Source organism: Acartia tonsa, chromosome 2 (genome assembly GCF_053477335.1).
Source record: "Acartia tonsa isolate MP-2025a chromosome 2, ASM5347733v1, whole genome shotgun sequence".
Classification (NCBI taxonomy): domain Eukaryota; kingdom Metazoa; phylum Arthropoda; class Copepoda; order Calanoida; family Acartiidae; genus Acartia; species Acartia tonsa.
This window is the reverse complement of record NC_137261.1, coordinates 24,680,441-24,704,184: the sequence shown is the minus strand read 5'-3', so window position 1 is coordinate 24,704,184 and position 23,744 is coordinate 24,680,441. Positions and strand designations below refer to the sequence as shown.

General features: G+C 34.1%; 3 protein-coding genes across 16 annotated transcripts in view; all 3 read left to right on the top strand.

Annotated features, from left to right (window-relative positions):
• The window catches only part of Stoml2 (stomatin like 2), an 82,342-nt gene extending 61,868 nt beyond the window's left edge, over positions 1–20,474 (top strand). For 2 of the 14 annotated variants that reach the window (XM_080149780.1, XM_080149727.1), the window contains exons 20-22: positions 12,905–13,060; positions 16,379–16,586; positions 18,956–20,474. In XM_080149780.1, coding sequence (XP_080005906.1) covers positions 12,905–13,060; positions 16,379–16,586; positions 18,956–19,011 — 420 coding nt within the window. In that variant the 3' untranslated portion in view covers positions 19,012–20,474. The remainder of the gene's footprint in view (positions 1–12,904; positions 13,061–16,378; positions 16,587–18,955) is intronic. The other 12 variants (XR_013875427.1, XR_013875426.1, XR_013875425.1 and 9 more) reach the window with 12 other exon arrangements.
• On the top strand, positions 1,343–6,267 carry LOC145312318 (uncharacterized). Its single transcript, XM_080151562.1, has 3 exons — positions 1,343–2,238; positions 2,479–6,170; positions 6,220–6,267. The coding sequence occupies exons 2-3, from the start codon at positions 2,679–2,681 to the stop codon at positions 6,265–6,267; spliced, it is 3,540 nt and encodes a 1,179-aa protein (XP_080007688.1). The 5' UTR covers positions 1,343–2,238; positions 2,479–2,678.
• Positions 6,239–10,213, top strand: LOC145307334 (uncharacterized). Its single transcript, XM_080149717.1, has 2 exons — positions 6,239–9,401; positions 9,915–10,213. Exons 1-2 carry the CDS (start codon positions 6,282–6,284, stop codon positions 10,020–10,022), a joined length of 3,228 nt encoding a protein of 1,075 aa, XP_080005843.1. The 5' UTR covers positions 6,239–6,281; the 3' UTR covers positions 10,023–10,213.
• Positions 20,475–23,744: the final 3,270 nt, after the last annotated feature.

The window sequence follows — 23,744 nt, the reverse complement described above, 5'->3', positions numbered from 1 at the left end:
TAGGTCTTAAAAAGTAAGTTTTACAAAACCTTTTATATATTGGAAAAATATAAAGCTGTCTAAGATCAAAATGATGCTTTACTGAAAACTATATAGCTATCGGATCTACCATTTTATATTATTAAGTAAGGCACAACTGCATTACAGTTCAAAATATTAAGAAATGAAGGGGACAATGAACCGTTTCTTACACTAGTCCCCAAAGTTTTAAATAACGTTTTTTTATTTGTTGGTTTAACAACATTGGGGACTTTTAATTAATTTTTATTGGTTGATTTTAATAAGTTGAGTGCCCAAACGTTTCAACCTATGATTATAATCTACAGAACTGGAAATTTTTGTATTTTTCATTGGGGATGTACATAAATTAATCGGTCATTTTCTTATCCCTTTAGGTCCCTGTATAATAATCCATAAGGGGGGGGGGGGGGGTTCGTAATGACATCTATTTGTAAACCGTGAGCAAAATGGTCTAAATATTTATCTAGACCCTTCAAACTTGGTATATAAGCCTAGTCCTATAGGTATTACATCTAAATGGCAAAAAAATCCAAAATTTTTTATTTTAAGGTTTAGTTAGGTAAGAAAAACCCTGCGGAAATGGGGTTTTTAGGCTTTTTTTGGTCTATTTTGATGTGGAAACTTACCTTAAATTGTTTTTTCTTAGGGTTTTAACCTAAATACACTGTGTCTATTCATATGGACATTATTTTAGATGATTCAGCAAGTCTTGGACCGACCCCAGGGGGCTAGGTGGGTGGCCCGCAGAGGTTTAGTGCATTTTTCCCAATATATATGTTGTGATACATCAAATTATAGGTTTTTTAGGTCAAGGAACTCAAATTCAGAGCTAAAATAAGAATTAGTGTACAGAATGTACATCTAGAGCAGCAAAATGGAATTTCACCTTAATCTTCTGAATTTTCTAGATCATCATTGGCAGAAGAGTCCCCATTGTCAAGAGGATCCTCCAGATGATTATTTCCACCAAAGATCAAGAAGATTTAGTTATGAAATTATTATTTAAACTTGTTTAGCTTGAGTAAGGCTTTATGTAAATAGGATGCCAATATTAATGATTCTTATGTAAATGTAAAAGTCTAAATGATTCTTTTCTTGATTTTGCTTTTGCTGCATTTAATTCCCTTAACTTAACTTAAATTAGCAGTCATAGGCAGGAAAGATAATTTATGAATAGACCTTATTAATTGTTAATTTTATTTCCAGATATCCTAAGTGTTTTATTTAAAATGAATGTCTGAAACAATCTGAAAGAAACCAAAGATTTAAAAAGGTAGAATTTTGACTCTTTTTTACAATTTGCTCAGTAGCCAAAAGAGGTGGGGCTGAGGCATTGTTGATGTTGATCCTGATCTTGTCTTGTTAAGGACTGTTGCTGCTGATGGTGATGGTGACAGAGATGATCTGGTAGAGTTCAGAGAGGAGGATCAAGCAACACTAGAGTTGGTCAACTGTGGATAAATGTCTGGCACTCAAATCCCCAACACCCTACCAAACAAGGGTTGAGCTTGAGTTGGGAAGCTTGCAGGTGTGTAAAGTTTAATTTAATGCTATCTGATGTTTAAAGCAATCAAATTCATGCAAGCAAAGTTGATCTCCTTAAAATTGAATCTGGCACTGAATAGTTTAAATTGTCTGATGATTATGTATCCATTCAATCCTAATCTGATGATCTTTAGGAGTGGCTTGGAGTGGAGCCAGCCCAGTAGAGAGGGAACCCTGCAGGAAGTGGCCTACAAGCAAAACTGCCACTTGAAAAAGGTACATACATTTAAGAGTCAAATTTAAAGAGCCTTGAAACTAGCAATTTCATCAATATCAGCAATTGAGTCCTTTAAGTCATCTTTAATAGTGTTGAACAAAAGAATCTTAAGTCAAGTCTTTAAAATAACTGATGATTCATTATCATCATCTTCCAGCTCCTCAAGTATATCTTTTTTAGAGCTGCAGCTGCTGACAATCACAAGCTGACAAGGAGCACCAATTGACAAAGGAGCACCCATTGACAAAGAAGTACTAGAGAATGAGATAAGAGTTGATTGCTGATGATCTGATCAAGATGATGATATAGTTGATGATGATACCAAAGATGATGATATAGTTGATGATGATACCAAAGATAATGATGAAAGTAATGATGAAGAAGCTATGAGTGATGAAGTTATTGATGTTGACAGCCAAGAAATGTTGAAGTAAAAGATGCTTGAGAAAGACTATGTAAGTTTAATTATTATTGTAAACCAATTTATTTTAATTTCTTTCTTCAATAATTCAAATTCAATCAATTTCTTTTACAAAAGCAGATAAAGTTTGACCTTCTGTCACTAAAAAATATTCAATTCAAAATCATTCCAAAAGTTTTATTTTTATCAATTTTAAACATTTTAAATTTTAAATCAAATGCATATATTTATTGTAAAGGATATCTGGATTAGTTTAATGGTCTATTCTTTTTAGGTTTACCGCACCATTGATGTAAGAAACTATTGAATAAGAATAAGAAACTGTGTGTAAATAAAGTTCAAATATTTGCAGAAGTCAACACAGAATGGCTAGAAACAAACTTTAAAATTCTACCTGTGGGCAGTCAAGCTGAAATACTATGCAGGTCAGAACAGTAAACATAGTAAATCTAGTGGACCAGTTACTATAAGCCAATGTCTGAATCTGATGCTTCTGAATCACATGGATTTAGCCTATCATCAACTGAAACAGCAATCAACATATCACTGGAATTATCAAGAAGGATTGAAGCTCTTGAAACAGAACCAGAATCATCTGTTGGAAGTGCCTCAGGATTAGATGATTATGATATAGATCTTACTGGTACTGAGTATATTGTTGAAGATCCTCCTGTTAATTATGGTAATAAAACAAGTGTTCCTCTACAAATAGCTTTTGTCTCTGATACTGATGGTACTGAGGAAGATGAAGCTAATGCTACCATTAGGGATCTTGAAAGGTATATTAGTGCTCCTACAACTCCAGTACCCTCAACCAACAACTCAGCTCTTTCTCTACAAAACACAGATACAGTTGTTGTAAAGAAAACAGTCTCCAAAACTATGGCAAAAACAATTAAGAAGCATCTCACCCAACTGCTTGATGCCTCTATGGTCTGGGAAGATGACTTTGAGGATGTTGATCCTACTAAGATTACAGCAGCTGCTAGAAGTGGCTTGGTTGAAATTGCAAGAGACCAAGCAACTAAGACCAGAGAAGTTATCACTTTCTTCAATGAGAATCCTTCTGATCAGTTCCTTGAAAACAAATTAGAAGAAGCTAACCTGCTGAGGAAGAAGTTCTCTACTTTTATCAAAGCAGCTAATCAAGCAGAGCATGCCACACCTTCCTCTTCCTTAAACACTTCTTCAAACTCCATATCTGATGAGATTTCTGGTGAAAGAGCCTTGGCTTTGGAAGCCCCAGTCTTGAAATTGGTTGATAATGTCCTTGCAGAGTTGAAAGCTGTGAAGGAGACATCTGTCAAGACAATGGCTAACTATAAGTCTATGGAGGCTAGTTATGAGGCAGCTGAAATGGAAGCCAGGGAAGTAAAGAGTCAGATTGATGACATTGTTAAACATGCTATTGCTGCTGGTAAGAGAGAAGCTGTTCATAGATTAGATCTGAAGTCTGTTGAAGTTCAGAATGCTAAACAGGATGCTAAAACTGCTCTCAAGGCTGCAGCCAAGAAGCTTGGAATTACACCAGGAAGCACTAAGAGTAAGGCAGATATCAAGTTCAAGGTTCCTGTATTCTCTGGCAACTATAAGGAAGGAAATGACTACTTCACATTCTCTACTCAGCTGAATGATTACTTTGATTGTCAAGGAGATTTTAGTGATCATGAGAAGTACCTGAAGCTAACAACTGAGTGCTTGCACAAAACTCCAAAGGAAGCCTGTGCTGGATTGACAACATATTTGGAATGTATGGAGCTGCTGGAGTCAATTTATGGTCAGCCAAAGATTCTCTTTAGTCAGAAGGCTGCTGAAATTGAAGAGTTTGGTAGGTGTCCTACAGGTTATATTGAGAGGAGAAATTGGGCTATTAATGTGCAACACAAATTGTCTAGTCTGCACCAGATGGCTACCAGGCATGAGATTACTGATGTTTATGGATCTACTGATATTCTGTCTATTGTGCAACAGAATATGCTTCCTCATGATGTGCTAGAGTTGAAGAAGAGAGTTAAAAGTAAAAGGAGAGCTTATGGTGGATTGATGCCTGGCAGAGAAGAACTGATGATGTTACAGATTGAATACTTACAAACTATGGTTGATGAAGCTACCTTTGAGCTTGAATATGATATCTCTATCTGTGGGAAGACAATTACTGATCTTGGCAAGAAGAGCCTTAAATCAACCAGGAGTGGCAAGTCATATGCAGCTAAAGTCAATGATAATACTGGTGATAGTGATGATCATAATCCTACTGAAGCAAGTCAATCTGTTGGTACTGTTGTTGCAACCCCTTCTCAACCTGTCACAAGCACTCCAATTAACAGTCCAACTGCTGGCAAGGAGAAGAAAAGCAGTAATAAGTCTAAGAATGCTGCTCATCAAGTGAATCAAGCCAAGGATCCTAAAGTTGTCTCCTGTTCTTGGTGTAACAAGAAACACACTCACTTGTCATACTGTAAAAGATTTCTGAAGAACAAGTCCTATGAGAGGTTTAAGCAAGCATGTGCTACTGGGAGCTGCATAAGATGCCTGAGAATGGATGCTGGATTTACATATGATAAGAGAGAGGAATGGTTCAAGCAGCATAAGCCATATTGTCTTGATAAGTATGTTTGTGATCAAGAGATATGTAGAGACAAGGAGCCATGGAGACAGAATCATATTTTATTGTGCAAGTTTCATCATGAGGAGAATGAGAAAAGGAAAGAGGAATATATTGCTACTTTAGACACCAAGTATATGCCTGCCAATGCTGAGATCCACTTTAGCAGTTTCCCCATCTTCTTCACTGACAATAAGATTGATTCTGATGATGTACCTGAAAATCCTGCTGTAGTTAAGGATGTTGATAGCCCTCCAATTTATATGATGCAATATGTACCTGGACCCAAGAATGAAAAGTTGCTCTGCTTTTATGACAGTGGTTGTATGGGAGCTGTGTTGTCTGAAAGAGCCTTTTCAGTACTTGATTCTTCATTGACAAGACCAGGGCCAACAGTATTGGAGGTAGCAGGAGGTGGAACTGTCAGGATTCCATATGGTGACTATACTGTTCATTTACCACTTGTTGCCAAGGATGATCCTAATAAGGTTGCTGAAATGACTATGCTGAGGATGGACCAAGTCAGCTCTGAATTTCCTGTTTGGAGACTCTGTGAAGCCTGGGATGAATTGAATGAGTCATACAACAATGCTAACCCTGATGGTAAACCACTACCTACTGTTGAGGAGGAGATAGGTGGAGCCACAGTTGATCTGATGATTGGGATTAGATATCTCAAGTATTTTCCTGTGTATGAGTTTTCCTTAAGTTGTGGATTATCCATCTTTACAGCCAGATTTAAAGGATTTAATGGCAAGCAAGGAGTCCTTGGAGGATCACATAGCTCATGGAGGAATGCAAGGAATGCTGCTCAAATGATGGGTCCAAAGATGTTCTTAACCATGGAAATGAGAACATACAACTTTGTCAACTCTACTCTTTATGGTCCTACTTTTCCTGTAATGGAGTGTTCTGAGGAGTTCACCAAACCACTAATTTGTCAAGTGTGTGAGTGTGAGGAGGATTATGAAGATTACAAGGTAAGAGTGATCATTGCAGCCAACTCCCCTAAAAGAGAGATCAAAGAATTCCAGCTACTAGAAGAATATGGAGGTGAGGATAATTACAGATGTCAGAAATGCAGAAATTGCCAAGACTGCAAGAATGCTGAGACTCTTGAGGAAGCTAGTCTTAAGGAGGAGCATGAGGATTTGCTAATTCATGACAGTGTTACCTATGTACCTACCAAGAAGAAGTGTACTGCTAAGTTGCCATTTATCCTTGATCCTAGCAAGTATTTGGCTGATAATAAGTATATTGCTGTAAAGATCCTTGAGTCACAATTGAGAATTGCCAGTAAAAGCCCTGAGATGATTCCTGATATTTTACATTCCCATGAGAAGCTAAGATCAAGAGGATTTGTAAAGAAGATATCTGAGCTGCCTCCAGAAACCCAGAAGTTAGCAAGAGGGGATGGATATTTTATACCTTGGAGATGTGTATTCTCATCATCATTGAGTACACCATGCAGAATGGTCTTTGATGCATCATCAAGAACAAGCACTGGTTATAGTCTTAATTGTATTCTTGCCAAAGGATCCAATATGCTTGCAACACTTGTAAATCTTCTGATACAGTTTAGAGTTGGTGCTTCTGCTTTTACAGCAGATGTTCAGATGGCTTACAATGCAGTTGAATTGGAGCCAGAGTTCCTGAAATATCAAAAGTATCTCTGGTGTGAAGATCTTGACCCTAAGAACCCAGCTGAGGAAATGGTTGTTTGTACACTTATCTATGGAGTAAGACCCAGTGGAAATCAGACTATGGTTGGTTTCAAGAAAACTGCTGATTTTGCTGCTACTATCCCTGAGCTTGAATATACTGGTGGACCTGCTGTGCTTAAGAAGAAGTTGTATATGGATGATGCTATGTCTTCTCATTTAACTGATCAAGCCAGAGATCTTGCTGCACAAGGATTGATTGATTCTCTTGCCCTTAGTCAGATGGGTGTTAAAGCTATAACCAAGAATGGGGAAGATCCTTCTGATACAGTATCTGCTGATGGAGAATCTGTTGGAGTGTGTGGATATGTTTGGAACCCCAAAGAAGACACTATTGGACTAGACATAAAACCTCTCTTTTTTGGTAAAAAGAAAAGGGGGAAAATGCCTGAACTTGTCACAGGTGATGTTAAGGAAGCTCTTGCCAAAACATTTACAAGAAGAACTCTTTCTGGTAGAGTTGCTTCAGTTTATGATCCTCTGGGTATTGTTGTTCCAGTGACTGCTGACTTGAAGGTTGATCTTAGCCAGATGTGCAAGCTGTCTGAAGGATGGGATGATTCCTTGCCAAATGAACATCTTGACAAGTGGGTGCAGAATCTTGCTAGTATTCAGCTGCTTGGAAATATTAGAATCCCTAGGACAATCTTCCCAAAAGAAGGTCTTGACATTGATAACATTGAGCTTCTGATTGCTACTGATGCCAGCCAAGTTGTTGCAGTTGCTGCTGTTTATGTTAGACTCCTCTGTCCCAATGGAGAATTTGCTTGCCAGTTGATAGCAGCAAAGTCCAAGCTGACATCAAAGTTGACAGTGCCTAGGGCAGAGATGAAGGCTTGTACAATGGGAGCAGTTCTTGGTGATGTTGTCAAGAAGCAGTTTAATGGTTTAATCAAGAGATGTCTGTATGTGACAGATTCTACTGTGGCCCTCTCATGGATTCACCAAGACAGCAGGCCATTGCAAGTTGGAGTAAGGAATTGTGCTATCCAGATAAGGAGGTATTCTGATGTTAATGAGTGGAGACATATTGAATCTGCACTTAATCCTGCTGATATTGGTACAAGGCCTTGCAAAGTTTCTGATGTAATGGAAGGATCAATTTGGCAGGTTGGACATGAGTGGATGAAGCAGCCCCAGCAACAGATGCCTGTCAAGACTGTTCAAGAGATGACCTTGTCCAAGGAGGAGAAGATGATTGTTGCCAAAGAAATCAGAAGCTCTGATATTCAAGGGATCATTCTGACAAACTTGGTTGCTAAGGTTTCTGAAAGGTATGAGTTCTCCAGATATATAATTGATCCTTGCTCCACCACTTGGCCAAAAGTTCTGAGGAAGTTGGCAATATTGGCTAGATTGACCAAGATTTGGAGAAAGAAAGCTAAGAGTCTTGAAGTAGTAGCAGAGAAGGTTGTTGTAGTTGTTGATAATGAAGATGAAGAACATGCTAAAAGGTATCTGTTCCAAGTTACAACTAAGGAAGTGCAACATTTTAATAATCCTTCCAAGTTGGTTGATGGTAAACTTGTTGATGGTGTTCTTAGACATGATGGAAGAATCCTTGAAGGGGATGAGCCTGACAATGTTGCCAATGTGATGGTGGATCTGAAGCCCTTCACCTTCTTCAACCCTATCTTGGACAGATACAGCCCTGTAAGTTATAGCATTATGACATATTGTCATGTTACAGTCACTCATCATGGTGGAATCAAGAGTACTTTGAGAGCTTCCAGAGATATAGCATTCATTCTTCTTGCTGACAGTTTGGCTGCTGAGATCAAGAAATCCTGTAAGTTTTGTCAGAAATACAAAGCCAGACTTCTAGAGGCAGAGATGGCCAAAGTTCACCCATCAAGATATACTATTGCTCCTGCTTTCTACTCAAGTCAAGCTGATCTTTTTGGACCCTTTGAAGCTCACTGCAAACATGGCAGGAGATCAACAATCAAGGTGTATGGTGTTGTCTTCAAGTGTTCTACAACTAATGCTTGTGCTGCATTTGTTATGCAAGCATATGACACTGAGAATTTTGTTGATGTGTTTCTCAGATTTGGCTCCAGATATGGTTATCCCAATCATGTGTATATTGACCAAGGATCACAGATTGTTGCTGCTTGCAAGAAGATGGAGTTGTCTGTTGTTGACCTCACCAAGACCATCAACACTAAAACTAAGACAAAGCTTAGTTTTGAAACTTGTCCTGCTGGTTCCCATAATTTCATTGGTGGTGCTGAGAGAGCTGTAGGAAGGATTAAAGAGTTGTTTAATGCTGTGTTCAAGGGATTGAAGTTGGATGTTCTTCACTATGAGACTGCCTTCTGTTGGATTACCAATGAACTCAATTCTTTGCCTATGTGTATGGGGAACAGGTACACAAATTTGGATGAGATGGATTTGATCACCCCTGCCAGGTTGTTGCTAGGAAGAAACAACAGGTGTGCCCCAGCTGGTTCTATCACAATGGCATCAGGAGCCCAAATGCTTAAGCATATGGAGTTAGTTGAGCAGAGTTGGTGGAAAGTTTGGGCAAGTCAGAGAATTGCTGATTATATTCCCAAATCAAGACAATGGCATGGTGATGGTATCCCAATAGTGAAGGTTGGTGATGTTGTTATTTTCCTGAGAGATACTGGTGTTCAGCTTGGTGGATTATCATGGAGAGTTGGTATTGTTGCAAATTTGGAAGAATCTCATGATGGTATTGCCAGGTCAGTGAGTATCAAGTACAGAAACAAGATTGGAGGGAAGTATTACTACACCAAGAGATCTGTAAGAGAGATTGCTGTGTTGGAATCTGAGGATGAGTTGGATTTGCCAGGCCAATTGAGTGAAGCCCTTGCCAGAGCCAACATCAACCTGACCATCAATACTGTAAGTACAGCATGAACTCTCTATCTTTCTTCTTCTATGAACTTTAAATGTCCTTTCTTATTAGTGAATTGGCATACATTTTGAACTGTGTGAAACATCTATGCCACAGTCAGCCTTTATGGCACTCCTAGTTTTAGTGATTTTATCTGATGAATTTTATTATAAGTCTGTTGGAACACTTAGTCTGTAAGAAAAAACTTTAAATCTGATGAATTGATATGTGAAACAAAGGACATTTAAATATTTGTTTATTTCCATGTTTTCCTCTATCTCTGTTATAGTTGGCACAAATTGTGTCATTTTATGAACATTTTATGAAACCTTTAAAGATTTTAACAAACCAATCAAAGCTCAAATAACCAAATCATATCAAAGTGGAGCTGGAGTTCAGTCAAGATTCAAGTACTGGAGTGTTGAAATTCCATTGTGGCTAACTTTCTGTGGTGGGACTGTACAGAATGTACATCTAGAGCAGCAAAATGGAATTTCACCTTAATCTTCTGAATTTTCTAGATCATCATTGGCAGAAGAGTCCCCATTGTCAAGAGGATCCTCCAGATGATTATTTCCACCAAAGATCAAGAAGATTTAGTTATGAAATTATTATTTAAACTTGTTTAGCTTGAGTAAGGCTTTATGTAAATAGGATGCCAATATTAATGATTCTTATGTAAATGTAAAAGTCTAAATGATTCTTTTCTTGATTTTGCTTTTGCTGCATTTAATTCCCTTAACTTAACTTAAATTAGCAGTCATAGGCAGGAAAGATAATTTATGAATAGACCTTATTAATTGTTAATTTTATTTCCAGATATCCTAAGTGTTTTATTTAAAATGAATGTCTGAAACAATCTGAAAGAAACCAAAGATTTAAAAAGGTAGAATTTTGACTCTTTTTTACAATTTGCTCAGTAGCCAAAAGAGGTGGGGCTGAGGCATTGTTGATGTTGATCCTGATCTTGTCTTGTTAAGGACTGTTGCTGCTGATGGTGATGGTGACAGAGATGATCTGGTAGAGTTCAGAGAGGAGGATCAAGCAACACTAGAGTTGGTCAACTGTGGATAAATGTCTGGCACTCAAATCCCCAACACCCTACCAAACAAGGGTTGAGCTTGAGTTGGGAAGCTTGCAGGTGTGTAAAGTTTAATTTAATGCTATCTGATGTTTAAAGCAATCAAATTCATGCAAGCAAAGTTGATCTCCTTAAAATTGAATCTGGCACTGAATAGTTTAAATTGTCTGATGATTATGTATCCATTCAATCCTAATCTGATGATCTTTAGGAGTGGCTTGGAGTGGAGCCAGCCCAGTAGAGAGGGAACCCTGCAGGAAGTGGCCTACAAGCAAAACTGCCACTTGAAAAAGGTACATACATTTAAGAGTCAAATTTAAAGAGCCTTGAAACTAGCAATTTCATCAATATCAGCAATTGAGTCCTTTAAGTCATCTTTAATAGTGTTGAACAAAAGAATCTTAAGTCAAGTCTTTAAAATAACTGATGATTCATTATCATCATCTTCCAGCTCCTCAAGTATATCTTTTTTAGAGCTGCAGCTGCTGACAATCACAAGCTGACAAGGAGCACCAATTGACAAAGGAGCACCCATTGACAAAGAAGTACTAGAGAATGAGATAAGAGTTGATTGCTGATGATCTGATCAAGATGATGATATAGTTGATGATGATACCAAAGATGATGATATAGTTGATGATGATACCAAAGATAATGATGAAAGTAATGATGAAGAAGCTATGAGTGATGAAGTTATTGATGTTGACAGCCAAGAAATGTTGAAGTAAAAGATGCTTGAGAAAGACTATGTAAGTTTAATTATTATTGTAAACCAATTTATTTTAATTTCTTTCTTCAATAATTCAAATTCAATCAATTTCTTTTACAAAAGCAGATAAAGTTTGACCTTCTGTCACTAAAAAATATTCAATTCAAAATCATTCCAAAAGTTTTATTTTTATCAATTTTAAACATTTTAAATTTTAAATCAAATGCATATATTTATTGTAAAGGATATCTGGATTAGTTTAATGGTCTATTCTTTTTAGGTTTACCGCACCATTGATGTAAGAAACTATTGAATAAGAATAAGAAACTGTGTGTAAATAAAGTTCAAATATTTGCAGAAGTCAACACAGAATGGCTAGAAACAAACTTTAAAATTCTACCTGTGGGCAGTCAAGCTGAAATACTATGCAGGTCAGAACAATTAGACTAATCTGAAGCTAGTCCCAGTGGGCTAGATTGGTGGCCCGCAGGGGTTAAGTGCATTTTTTTCAATATATATCTTGTTATATATCAAAATATAGGGTTTTTAGGTCAAGAAACTCAAATTCTCAGCGAAAATTAGCATTAAACTAACCTGAAGCTAACCCCCCCGGGCTAGGTTGGTTTTCTGCAGGGCTTAAGAGCATTTACCTAACCTAACCTAGAAACTTACTTATATTTTTACAGGTTTTTTTCTTGAATAAACTGTGTCTATTAATGAGGACTTTATTTAAGATGATCCAGAAAGTCGGGGACTGACCCCAGCGGGCTAGGTGGGTGGCCCACAGGGGTTAAGTGCATTTTTCCCAATATATATGTTGTGATACATCAAATTATAAGTTTTTTAGGTAAGTAACTCAAATTCAGAGCTAAAATTAGCATGAGATTAATCTGAAGCTAGCCCCAGCGGGCTAGGTCGGTGGCCCGCAGGGGTTAAATTAATTATTTTCCAATATATACCTTAGGTAAATGCTCTTAAGCCCTACAGAAAACCAACCTAGCCCGCTGGGGCTAGCTTCAGATTAGTCTAATGCTTATTTTAGCTCTGAATTTGAGTTCCTTGACCTAAAAAACCTATAATTTGATGTATCACAACATATATATTGGGAAAAATGCACTTAACCCTTGCGGGCCACCCACCTAGCCCCCTGGGGTCGGTCCAAGACTTGCTGAATCATCTAAAATAATGTCCATATGAATAGACACAGTGTATTTAAGTTAAAACCCTAAGAAAAAACAATTTAAGGTAAGTTTCCACATCAAAATAGACCAAAAAAGCCTAAAAACCCCATTTCCGCAGGGTTTTTCTTACCTAACCTAACCTTAAAATAAAAATTTTTGATTTTTTTGCCATTTAGATGTAATACCTATAGGACTAGGCTTATATACAAAGTTTGAAGGGTCTAGTTAAATATTTAGACCATTTTGCTCACGGTTTACGAATAGATGTCATTACGAACCCCCCCCCCCTTTATGTCTCTTCCTTCTTTAAAAATTTTAACTCCGTCCAAAAAGTTAAAGGAAGGAACTAATTTAAATTACTTTCTATAAAACTAGAGGCTACGCCTCTAGAACCCTCCCCCAAAATAATTAAAACCTTCCCAGTATTGTGAGAAATTACATTGTAAAGAAGAACCATATTGGTTCAGCGGTTAGTAAAAAACCCTTTAAACTAAATAATGTGTTTGTCTGTTATCACACAGACCTTTATATATATTCTAGGCAGCTGAGATCAACATTGCCGAGGGTAAGAAGCAGGCACGGATCCTACAATCCGAAGCTGAGAAACAGGAGATGATTAATAACGCGGAGGGTGCGGCCAGAGCAGTTGTAGCCGCAGGCGAGGCTAGGTCTAAATCTATCGATATGATTTCCAAGGTGAGCTGTTTTATTTCTTCAAAATACTATCAGATGTATATTGCTTTTTTCTCAAAAAAATTAAAGATGTAAAGCTGAAATTTCAACAGCAAAAAAAGACCAGTTTATACATTGTCAAATGACCGCTCAATTTTTTTAAAAATAATATAAAAATCTATTCTTAATAAAATCTTTGTGTTACCGAATCTGTATTTCTGGTTGGTTTGTTAGGTTACTATTTCATTTTCATGTTTAAATAGGTCAGGTTAGGTTTTATACATACATGATATTTCTCTACTGTATTACTTTAAAAAGACCTAATTCTGTGAGAAATTATTTTCATTTGCATCTGAACCTTAATAAATACATAAGAAAGTATCATTTTACGACTTTCTTTATTAAGTTTTTATTTTGTTTGCATTTTTTATGTAATTTTATTTCATTTAATTTTCAAACTTTCCTCTCCTAGTTTGGTATAAAAAAAACTTCTTTTAAAAGTTCAGTGCTTGTTATATAAATCTTAGCTTCATTAATTAACCCTAGTTGAAGTAATGTAAAAATTAATTAGAACAGTGGACGACAGAATTTACCCATGCAGTTATATCGTGATCCAAGTATTTAGCTCATTCAGAAACCTTATAAAAATATAATAATATAGCTGGTACAGCTTCATAGTAATAGGCATTTGAAAGCTCAATTGAAATAAAATAATAAAAAAAATCATTGGTCGTTAAAATACTACAATGTATCGTTATTTCTTACAATTTTTATTTGATATCAAACACTATGCAAAGTCTAATATAAAGATAATTCTTGAAGGTATGTGAATATTTATTTAGTTTAATTTAATAAAAATATTATATACAGCAACTAATCGGTATTATTTCCATCTATCTATATCAAAATCTTTGCTCGGTTTAAAATTATGCTATAAATTAAACATTTTGGACAATAAAGAATTTGTGTGTCATATTTTCGATATTAATTTCATATTTGAGCTGCTTAAGGTAAGCTTATATGATTTTTAACCTATGGTTAGAGGTATCTAAATGTTCTAGATACTTTGATAACGAGATTGGTCCGTAGTGGCCTCTAGGGGTACTTGAAGTGATGAGGGGTTGAATTCCCCCCCACCCTTCCCGAAAAACTTTTCCCTCCCCAAAAAAGTTCCGCCCCTCCCCCATACAAATAAATCAGGACCTATGAGAAGCTAAATTGTGAAGGAGAACCATATCGGTTCAGCGGTGAGCAAGATCCTTCGGTACAAATACACAGTGATCCTGTTACTTTTATATAAGGATATCCCCAATTATTTTGTTAAAACCAAGCCTGGGATTAGTAAATTTTTATAAAAGTTTGTTGTTTAGATATATTACTCTGCCATTGTACTGTCGTCCATCCCTGATATAGTAATGCATGTGTGCTTAGTATGTCAGCTGAAAACACAAAATTAAATTGAATGTGCAATTTTATTCGGCCTTAGACTAGAAACCAATGGAGCGATGGGGTCAGGGAAAGTTAATCTAAAGAAGATGTAAAATTATCATAAAAAATATTGTTTGTCCCGAAGTTATTTAGAATTACCTATTTATTTTTAAAATATATCTTTCTGATGATTGCAGAAGCATGAAACTCTGAGTAAAAGAAAATAAAAATTAAAGATAAAATGTTGTTTTACTTTTAAGTATTAAAATTAATTAGGTATTTTTAAATTAAGAAAATCTATAAAATAAAACTTAATTATAGGAAGACCAAAATAAATTTTGTAAATAACACCCGGCATTCTTGAAGGAAGGAAAAACCAGTTAGTCATACAGAGGCGCCAACTAGCGGGACTTTTTATTTGTTTTTGGTAATTTTGGCGATATGATGTTGGTACCCTTCCCAAGTAGCTATTAACCTTTCTAGGGCCTATGAGAAGTTACACTGTAAAGGAGAACCATATCGGTTTATCTGTTAGTGAGATCCTTCGGTACAGACAGACAGACGGAGATCCTGTTACTTTTTTATACCTAATGATTGTCAATGTACTGTAGAAAGAAACCACTAGAGCGGGTAAAATTAAGTTTGATATTTCAAATAGATTCTGGATATTTTAAGGTTTAATGCAGTCAGACTCATCGTAAGTCTAGTGTGTAGTTTTACACAGACTAACGTTTAAGAATTATAGCTTAAAACATGACCAATCTCAATATAGAGATTTCAGGATAATATTAAGATAAATTGGTCTATTAGTCACCGAGACCAACAAAAATACATTACTAAGCTTTTATTATTTTTTCAATGGTGTTATGAGAGATCAATTAAGCTTTTTATAGTGCCTATCAAAACTGATGCTATACTGGCCTAGCATTGGTCATTTAAAAAGTATACTTTCCTCCCATTTGCAATTAAGTCTGTGTTGTGGCCTATCATTGGTCATTTGTATTGGATTCACTTGAAATACATCAAAATGAATAGTTTTTTTTTATGGAGATGTTATTTAAAAAGAACAAATAATATTTAGATATGTATATCTACTGCCACTCTAAAGTCAAAGTGATTAAAATATTACGACTTTAGTCAAAGTTCTCCAATAATGCTTGGCCCCTTAAAAAAAATTTAGGTTTTGTAATTTTTTCTTTTAATTTAGATATACCTAGCCAGTTGGAATGTTTTATGCAAAATAATAATCTAATGAAATCTATAACTCGCAAAAAAATTTCTAATCGAAAATTTGCCATTGTTAAATATTCAAAAGTGAGACAATTATGTAATAATATGAAATAACTTTTTCAATATAATCTAAATATTTAATAAAAAGAATAGAATTTAATTTCATTTGAAAACTCCACTTCTAGGTGGTTGCATAGCAGCTACATATATATTTTCTGCAGCTTCGACTCGTTATAGAATTGAAAATCGATAATTGTATCGGCACATTATGTAAAGAAATATATTCTTTTTATTATATTTTATATTTGTTCATCAAATGTTTCTTTTATATTTGAATATTTTTATGTTTTCAAATTTTTCTTTATTTAAATTTCTTTTTCAATTGTTCTAGCCTTTAACAAATATAATATTCAAAACTACATAGTTAAAACATTATCTTTTATTTTGGGCTTAATATTAAGTAAGAATGTTTATTTTTTCCTATGCCTATACACGCTAGGCCCTAATCCAACGGGGCTACTCCGTACCAAATATAAACTAATTGAACCTGACCTAAAGTAATTATCAAACAAAAGAACAAAAAACTAAATTATCTTTTGGTGTCAGTGATTAAAAGTCACATTGAAGGAATACGCCTTTTTATTTTCATATCAGCGGATAAAATATAACATCCTTACATTTTAGGCGCTTCAACATGAGAACGGTATGTCCGCTGCTAACCTGGCCGTTGCTGAGAAGTACGTGACGGCCTTTGGAGAGTTGGCCAAGGAGACGAATACCGTGATACTGCCAAGTAATCCTGGAGATATTTCTGGCATGGTAACACAGGCCATGACTATCTATCAGAGCCTTAACAAACAGCAGGCAGCTGTTGCTGCTCCTGTCAAGCTAGGTAGGTTAATTTGATGATAATTACGATTCTGAAGAATAACTACTTGGTTCACTAACCAATTTGAATAAATTTTATGCCTTTGTTTCAGAAAGTCATATAGTTTTCACTTCTTCCACCAATTTAATAAAAATTTTAACGCTTTCTCGTCATTTGTATGACCCCTGTCCAAAAAGTTAGTCTGTCTTTCTGTACGTCTCACTTTTAACACTACTTAACTTTTGCTATAGCTTAGCTAGACGAATGGTTCTTATTGTTTTAAAATCAACCAAGCCTAAATAATCTAGGACATTACGGGCGATTGTACGTCCGTCTGGCCGTCTAAGTAAACTAACAGAAATACTTTAACTTTGGCTATGATGGGCAGTAATCTTTTTTCATTTCAATAATCCATCAATTTTGAATTTGATTAAAACTAGACTACTTTCTAGAGATTTTGACTAGAGAAAATAAATAACTTTTTTTCCATTTTAACAATAAAATTACATTGCCAAAAAAAAAACTTAAACATTTTTAAATTAAATTGAAATAAATTGTTTCAATTTTAGATGATTTATATTCAATGTGCGGGAAAAAGTTTAAATCTATCTAATTAGTTTATAAGCTTTTAATACCTCCTCAACTTATTTCTTTAAAATTGGTTTCTTGCATTTGATTTGATTTTTTATTTATTCACTTATTTTCTATTTTTCGTATTAATGCTTCAGATTAATTTCAAATGTCCAATCTTTTTAAAACCAACAACCTCTAAAAAAATTTCTTGTTGCCATTTTGTTTGTAATCGTTATGTACCCAGGTAAAGGTATAATCAAAAACTGAAATAAAATTGAAAAATGTTAATTTCAGCTGTTTTGGGAGGGAGATTCTGTATACAATGACTCAGACTGCCCCCAAAAATTGACATTACGAGATTTTTTATTCGAATTGATTTTGTTGTTGGTTACAGCGGTTATTTAGCAACTATACTAACGAGAAAAGTATCCTTTTGTAGCTTAAATTAATTTATGTAAAACGACAATCTATTGTTGTATCTTATTTTAAAGATATATTTACCTCCATTTTAATTCCATTCCTATCTTTTTTTTGGAATTCTAGAATAAAGATGTGTTTTAGTTATGACGTACATACATGTTTGCCTAAAACGTTGGAAGTAAAGAAGAAGAATATATAATTAAATAGGAACAAAGAACTTTTGTTATCTTTTAATTGGTACAAAACTTTGGGTCCTAATCCTTTTATTCAATGATGTTTATGCTTTACTGCTGAAGTATAACATTAGCTAATCTGTTGTTATTGATGTATGGGAAGATATTCCCTTGCTTTTAACAATGCTACCCAGTAATCCTGAAATCTGAAAAATATAAGTTAAGACCTTGGAAACAGATGAACGCAGGGCTCGGCAGCCGCGCGTCATCCGCCTTTAAGCATCTTACCTGAATATGGCAATACCTCTTTTTTAAAAGATGTCAAAGCATCTCGTGCCTTGGATGAACCGATTGTTCTCTAATTCCAATACAATTTTCATGATGGTATTAAAGAATGGAATCGAGAGAGGGGGTTTTTGAACTAAAATAAATCTTGGCGTCAATGTATAAACACCCTTATTCAACTCTTCCCACTTTTGTGAACCTAAAGTTTTGACGCAAGGTTGAAAAAGAAGATATTCATTTTATATCAAACTATTTAGAATAAAATTAACTAGAGTTGAATATCTCTTTGTTTTATTATTGTATTGTTAAATACTTTAAGAAAAACGTTTATTTAATTAAGCTTGATTAGTTAATACTAGATTAAGCTTTACTTAAGATCTTAATTGAAGATAATAACATTTTTTAATCTTAATTCTTTTTAACTTCTATTTAAACGAATGTTTTTAATATACTTTTCTTTTATGAGATATTTGATAAGTCGACACACTAATTGTCAAACCTAGCTTGAGCTAAAGTGAATAATCTTATAGAAAAAATTTAAATATTTTACAAAAATGGGGACGGTTTTAAATTGGAATACATAGACTATATCAGACTAATGTACCTGTTTATTTAGTGTGCCTTTCTCTTAGTTTTAGAGGTAATTGGGTGACACTTTTTTAAATGAATCAATTATTTCTCCAACTAGCCCTAACTTTCATTAAAGAAAGGCGCGCAGTGGGTCAGCCACTCTCACCGAAACCGCCACCGTGTGAAGAAAAAGAATGATTTATGTAAATAATTTTTGGAGTATTTATATGCGCTTCGGATGACATGTGTGAAAAGGTTGAAACCTAAATTATGTACCTTGATTTTCTTATATTTTCACAGTTTTCATGCAATACAGATGTGTTTTAAACTTTTCATATTTATATTTATATTTTATTTCAAATTCTTTTTCAGATCAAATTTTGGAAACAAAGGAGACTGGTGGCGAGAACTTTGACAAATTAGATTAAACTTGCCACAACTTTTCACCACTGGGCTATACCAGGGCCTAGGCAGTATAGGGATAGGTATACAGAAAACATATAATAATTCATCAGGGCAGTGTTCACTTTTAAACTAAACATTTTATTACAGGCGCTGTTTCATGCAAAGTTTTTCTTGATATATGGCATAGAAGAATGAAATCTTTTTACTGTTTTGTGCTATTTTTAAAAATAATTGTTCTTATCCAAATAACGAAAAATTTTAAACATTATTAAAGTTCACGCCATGTAAAAATAATTCATGCCAAACATAAACAGAATTCTTTTTATAATTTAAAATTGCATTAAACTGTTTGGAATAGGATTAGAACTTCATAATTTATCCTGTATGTTTATTTCGTGAGTATACTTATCTCTGCACCCCTAGGCCTTCCTGATAGCTGGTGATGTAACAAAATAAAACAACCTTCAATATTGCTTGGTAAAAGATTTTGTGGGAAAACAACTTTTTGTTGCTTTTAAATAAAGAAATAACCTAATCTTCAGTTTTAATGGCTCAAATATATTTTAGAATTTATGGAATATTTAAAAGTAAAAAACTAAAATTTCATTTTAATAAAACTTTTTAAAAGTTTCAAAGATTTCATTGACAGTGGTACATTAATGAAAATAGAAGTAAATGTTTAATTTTTTTAACAATTTATTTTCATAAATCCATTGGGTCTCATTGTAAGAGTTATTGCCATTTTGAAACATTCTTGTAATATTGATAGATATATTTTCAGTATTTATTTTATCCTGCTCATTTTAAATATATTATTTGCTTTTGGGGTATTTTAAGGAATACAAGGGCATGGCAATGGAAGGTAGGTTGAAATTACACTGTATTTAATGGGTACTAAATTTATCCATTTTTTTATCTTCAATTGTTCATTCCTTGGATCCCTGGGTATTTTTCGAGAATTATTGAACTACTACAAATCTAACAAAAAAATCATGCATAATGTTTTTTCATCAAGAGATCAAGGGATATGGCATCTGAAGAGAATTATTTATTACTTTTCCCCCATACCCTTTTTTCTTTCCCCAATTTTTCATTTTGTATTGGGTAAAAATTTCTACTTGAATCTTTTTCTTTAGTTGACAAATCCCTGATCTAATTATAATTAATGCTATTGTGATAAACTTAGTGTTGTTATTATAATATGTATGAGTTTACTTGAATCAATACATAATTCTTATTATATTATCAAATAGATATTCTTTTTTCTTGAAATTCTTATGAGCAGGTATAAAGATTTGATTTAAATAAATGTTAAACTTACTTAGAAAACACATTTGCATCTAACTTTTCAACAAGTCAAAAATCATCACTATAAAAAAACCAATTAAGCTAAATAGTGATTGATATATTAAATATATTTACCTCTTAAGATAAAAGAATATCTATTCTTGTAATATAGAATGTTGAAGTATTTTTATAAGACTAATTTAAATTTCAATTTTTTATTACATAATTGTTAATTAATATACTTTTTAGTTTTTATTTAGCTATAAAGCTCTTCTATAATTCACAATTACATTGTCCGTCAATCATTTGCCGTTCATCCGATCGATTTTTAAGCAAGAAATATTATTTTCTCTGGTGTTTTTTACGATAGGCCTGTGAAACTTCTTTTGTTGGGGAATGGATTATAAAAGAGAAGAAAAATAAAGGAAGTATAATTTGATTTAGGCTTATATGAATGTATCTAATGCTGCATTTACAATTTGGAAAAGGCTATTACTTATGGAGTTTTGGTTTTTAGCAAAATTTGGTTACGGCTATTACGATATGAATTAGTGTATTTATGCGAGATGGCAGCATAATCCTTGGTGAAGAAAACAGAGACATAGTTAGGTTGCCAAATAAGGCTTTTCAATACTTCCGCATGCATGTTAATAAATCTGAATAATAATTCAAATACGCAACCTAAAAGAAACATTGGCAAATAAATTGTATGAGGTATAAAATTAGAATATATGGAAGAATAAGTGGTAGATCTTGTTCAAATAATTTTTCTTTCAATATATCAAAAATTGATATTTTGATACATTTTTGAGAAAGTGATGACACACTGTTCAAATGTTTGTAATTATGTAATCATTCAGATTAAGCTCCTTTTGATATTATCTTGCATGCGAGAATAACCCTCCGTGCTCTTCGTTGACAATAAAATTTTGGAATAAAGTCTCATTTGGAAGTATGTTATGTATTGGTAGAGATGAAAATATATTTTTCTTCGTATAAAATTGTGAAAGGTGAATAAATCTATAAATATAGATGTTTAACCAGACATCTACCTGGATCTCTCCGTTGGATACCTTTTTTTGTAGAGACTTGGCTGTATTGATATTCCTGACGCCATTGGTTGAAAGGCGGCACAGGGTCCTCGGGTTGGGGACGTACAGTTATTTAATCCCTTCTCCCTCTATTGTTTTACTCTTATGAAAGGTGTTCTGCTCAGCACAGTAAAAATTTAGGTAGAATTTTAAAGTATCTTTCTAGCCATTCAGCGTGGCCACATTTTTCAGTATACTGAAAATATTCAGTACTCTTCAGTATTTGGAAATTAGAGGTTCAGTATTTTCAGTAAATACTGAATATTCAGTATTTGAAAATTTTATTCAGTATTTTTCAGTTTTTGGAAATTTTTATGATTCAGTATTTTCATTATTTCTTAAATTCCAAAAAAATTTGCATAAATAAGATGTTTTTTTAAGTAGTTGATGTCTGATTTTTTCGGCGCTTAGCGCCTCACTTTACTTTCCTTTAAATTACCCTATAACTTTGTACATTAATTTTGCTTTTTTATTTTGCTTATAACCAGCCCTGCGGAGGACTTTTTCATTTTCTCGTCATTTTTTTGTGCTTTAAAGATATTGAAACAAAATCTTTTGAGGTAGATCAGTAAAAAATATTTGAATAAAAAATGGCGGCGGTACTGCCGCTCCTGCAGTCTACCACCGTTTTTCCCCCACAGGGTTGGTTATTAGGGGAAAAATTTTTGAAAAAAATAACATGGTCTCAAATGATTCCAAATTGCCTAATTCGGCGAGAAATGCAATAAAAAATTGTTTGGCGGCTGAAAATGGTGGCGGTACTGCCGCTCCTGCAGTCTACCACCGTTTTTCCCCCACAGGGTTAATTATAAGGGGAAAAATTTTTGAAAAAAAAACATTGTCTCAAATGATTCCAAATTGCCTAATTCGGCAAGAAATGCAATAAAATTGTTTTTGGCGGCGGAAAATGGCGGTGGACGGCGGGAGCAGCGGTACCGCCGCCATTTTTTATTCAAATATTTTTTACTGCAAGAAAATCTAAAAGGCAAAATTAAAAGATCTTTAAAATATCCCCCTAATTATAAAGCTATGATATATAAAATTTTGAAATGAGGAATTATATAAAAAAAATACTTACCTATTCAGTATTTGTATTTTTTGATCAGTATTTCAGTATTTTTTCTTATTTTAGGATTCAGTATTTTCAGTATTTCCTTTTTTTTCTTCAGTATCAGTATTTTTTTGGTTGTGGCCACACTGCTTTGTGTTGACTTCTGTAAATATATGGACTTTTTTTCACACTGCTTCAATGGAGCAGTAAACATAAAAAGAATACACCATTAGACTAATCCATATATCCTTTAGTCTTTACCAATAGATATGTATATTCATTAATTAATTTAAAATGTTTAAAACAGAGGAGTGCTGAAGGGGGGTGTATTGGCAAATTAAAAGGGGGTGGCTAAGGACGCAGCTCAATTTACCTCAAAAACTAATGTAGAGTTTTAAGATTTTTAGAATCGTCCAAAAAATGGTTCTCTGGTCTAAATATTAAATAATGAATATGATGTGACAATCTTATACTTGATTATTTCCTACTAGTTGGGCAGTTCCAGAAGTCTTATTGTCACAGTTGCAATCAACATACAGAAAGGGGAAATGTAAGGGAGGGAGGGGACAATTGGCTGTTCATTTCATTAGTCCTCAAAGTTTTATAATAACGTTTTCTTTTTCGTTGGCTTAACAACTTTGGGACTTCAACCAAATTTTGATTGGTTGGTTCTTTTAGTTGAGTGTCCAATCGTTTCAACCACTTATTGTAATCTACAGAAGGGGTAATTATGTGTATCATCCTTGGGGATGTACATCACTTTATTGGCCATTGTCTTATCCCTTTAGATCCCTGGGGGAATGTACTCTGATAAAACAGTTGTAAACAAGGACGTTGGAGTCTGAAGGAGCAAAACATGTACGCAAAATGATAAAACAATCTGGACCATGTGAAGGAAACGATATGGTGGGTTTCGTAATATTTTTACAGTAATTTTTTTTGTTTCTATTTTTAGCCCCTCTAGGCTCTAACCCTGCGGGGCAATCACATAACCTTACCTAAAATAACCTTTCAAAAGCTACTGTGAAAATACGACGAAACCTGCAACTTCGTTTCCTTCACATAACCCAAATATAAAATTAAAGTAGTAAGGTTTTTTTTGCCAAATCTCAGAAATCGATGTTCCCAATAAATTGTTCTTTTCTTGAAACTTTAAAGATATCTTGGGGTGTTTTTAAGCTATTTTACCGACCTCTATAAGCTAGTGAGAAAATATCTAGTGAATCATAAATTAACATATTTTCATCTCCAATGATGATGAAGACCAAAATAACCCATTCTGTTAAAACTTTTGGTTGAAAAGTTTAAACCATCGAATCAAGATTCA

What these genes read in the sequence shown, in the direction of transcription:
- LOC145312318 (XM_080151562.1), top strand. Translation starts at nt 2,679, where the DNA reads ATGTCTGAATCTGATGCTTCTGAATCACATGGATTTAGCCTATCATCA. An exon ending in AGCTAAGATCAAGAGGATTT is followed by an intron (nt 6,171 to 6,219) that starts GTAAAGAAGATA and finishes AGTTAGCAAGAG; the next exon opens with GGGATGGATATTTTATACCT.
- LOC145307334 (XM_080149717.1), top strand. Translation starts at nt 6,282, where the DNA reads ATGGTCTTTGATGCATCATCAAGAACAAGCACTGGTTATAGTCTTAAT. An exon ending in TCAACCTGACCATCAATACT is followed by an intron (nt 9,402 to 9,914) that starts GTAAGTACAGCA and finishes TGAATTTTCTAG; the next exon opens with ATCATCATTGGCAGAAGAGT.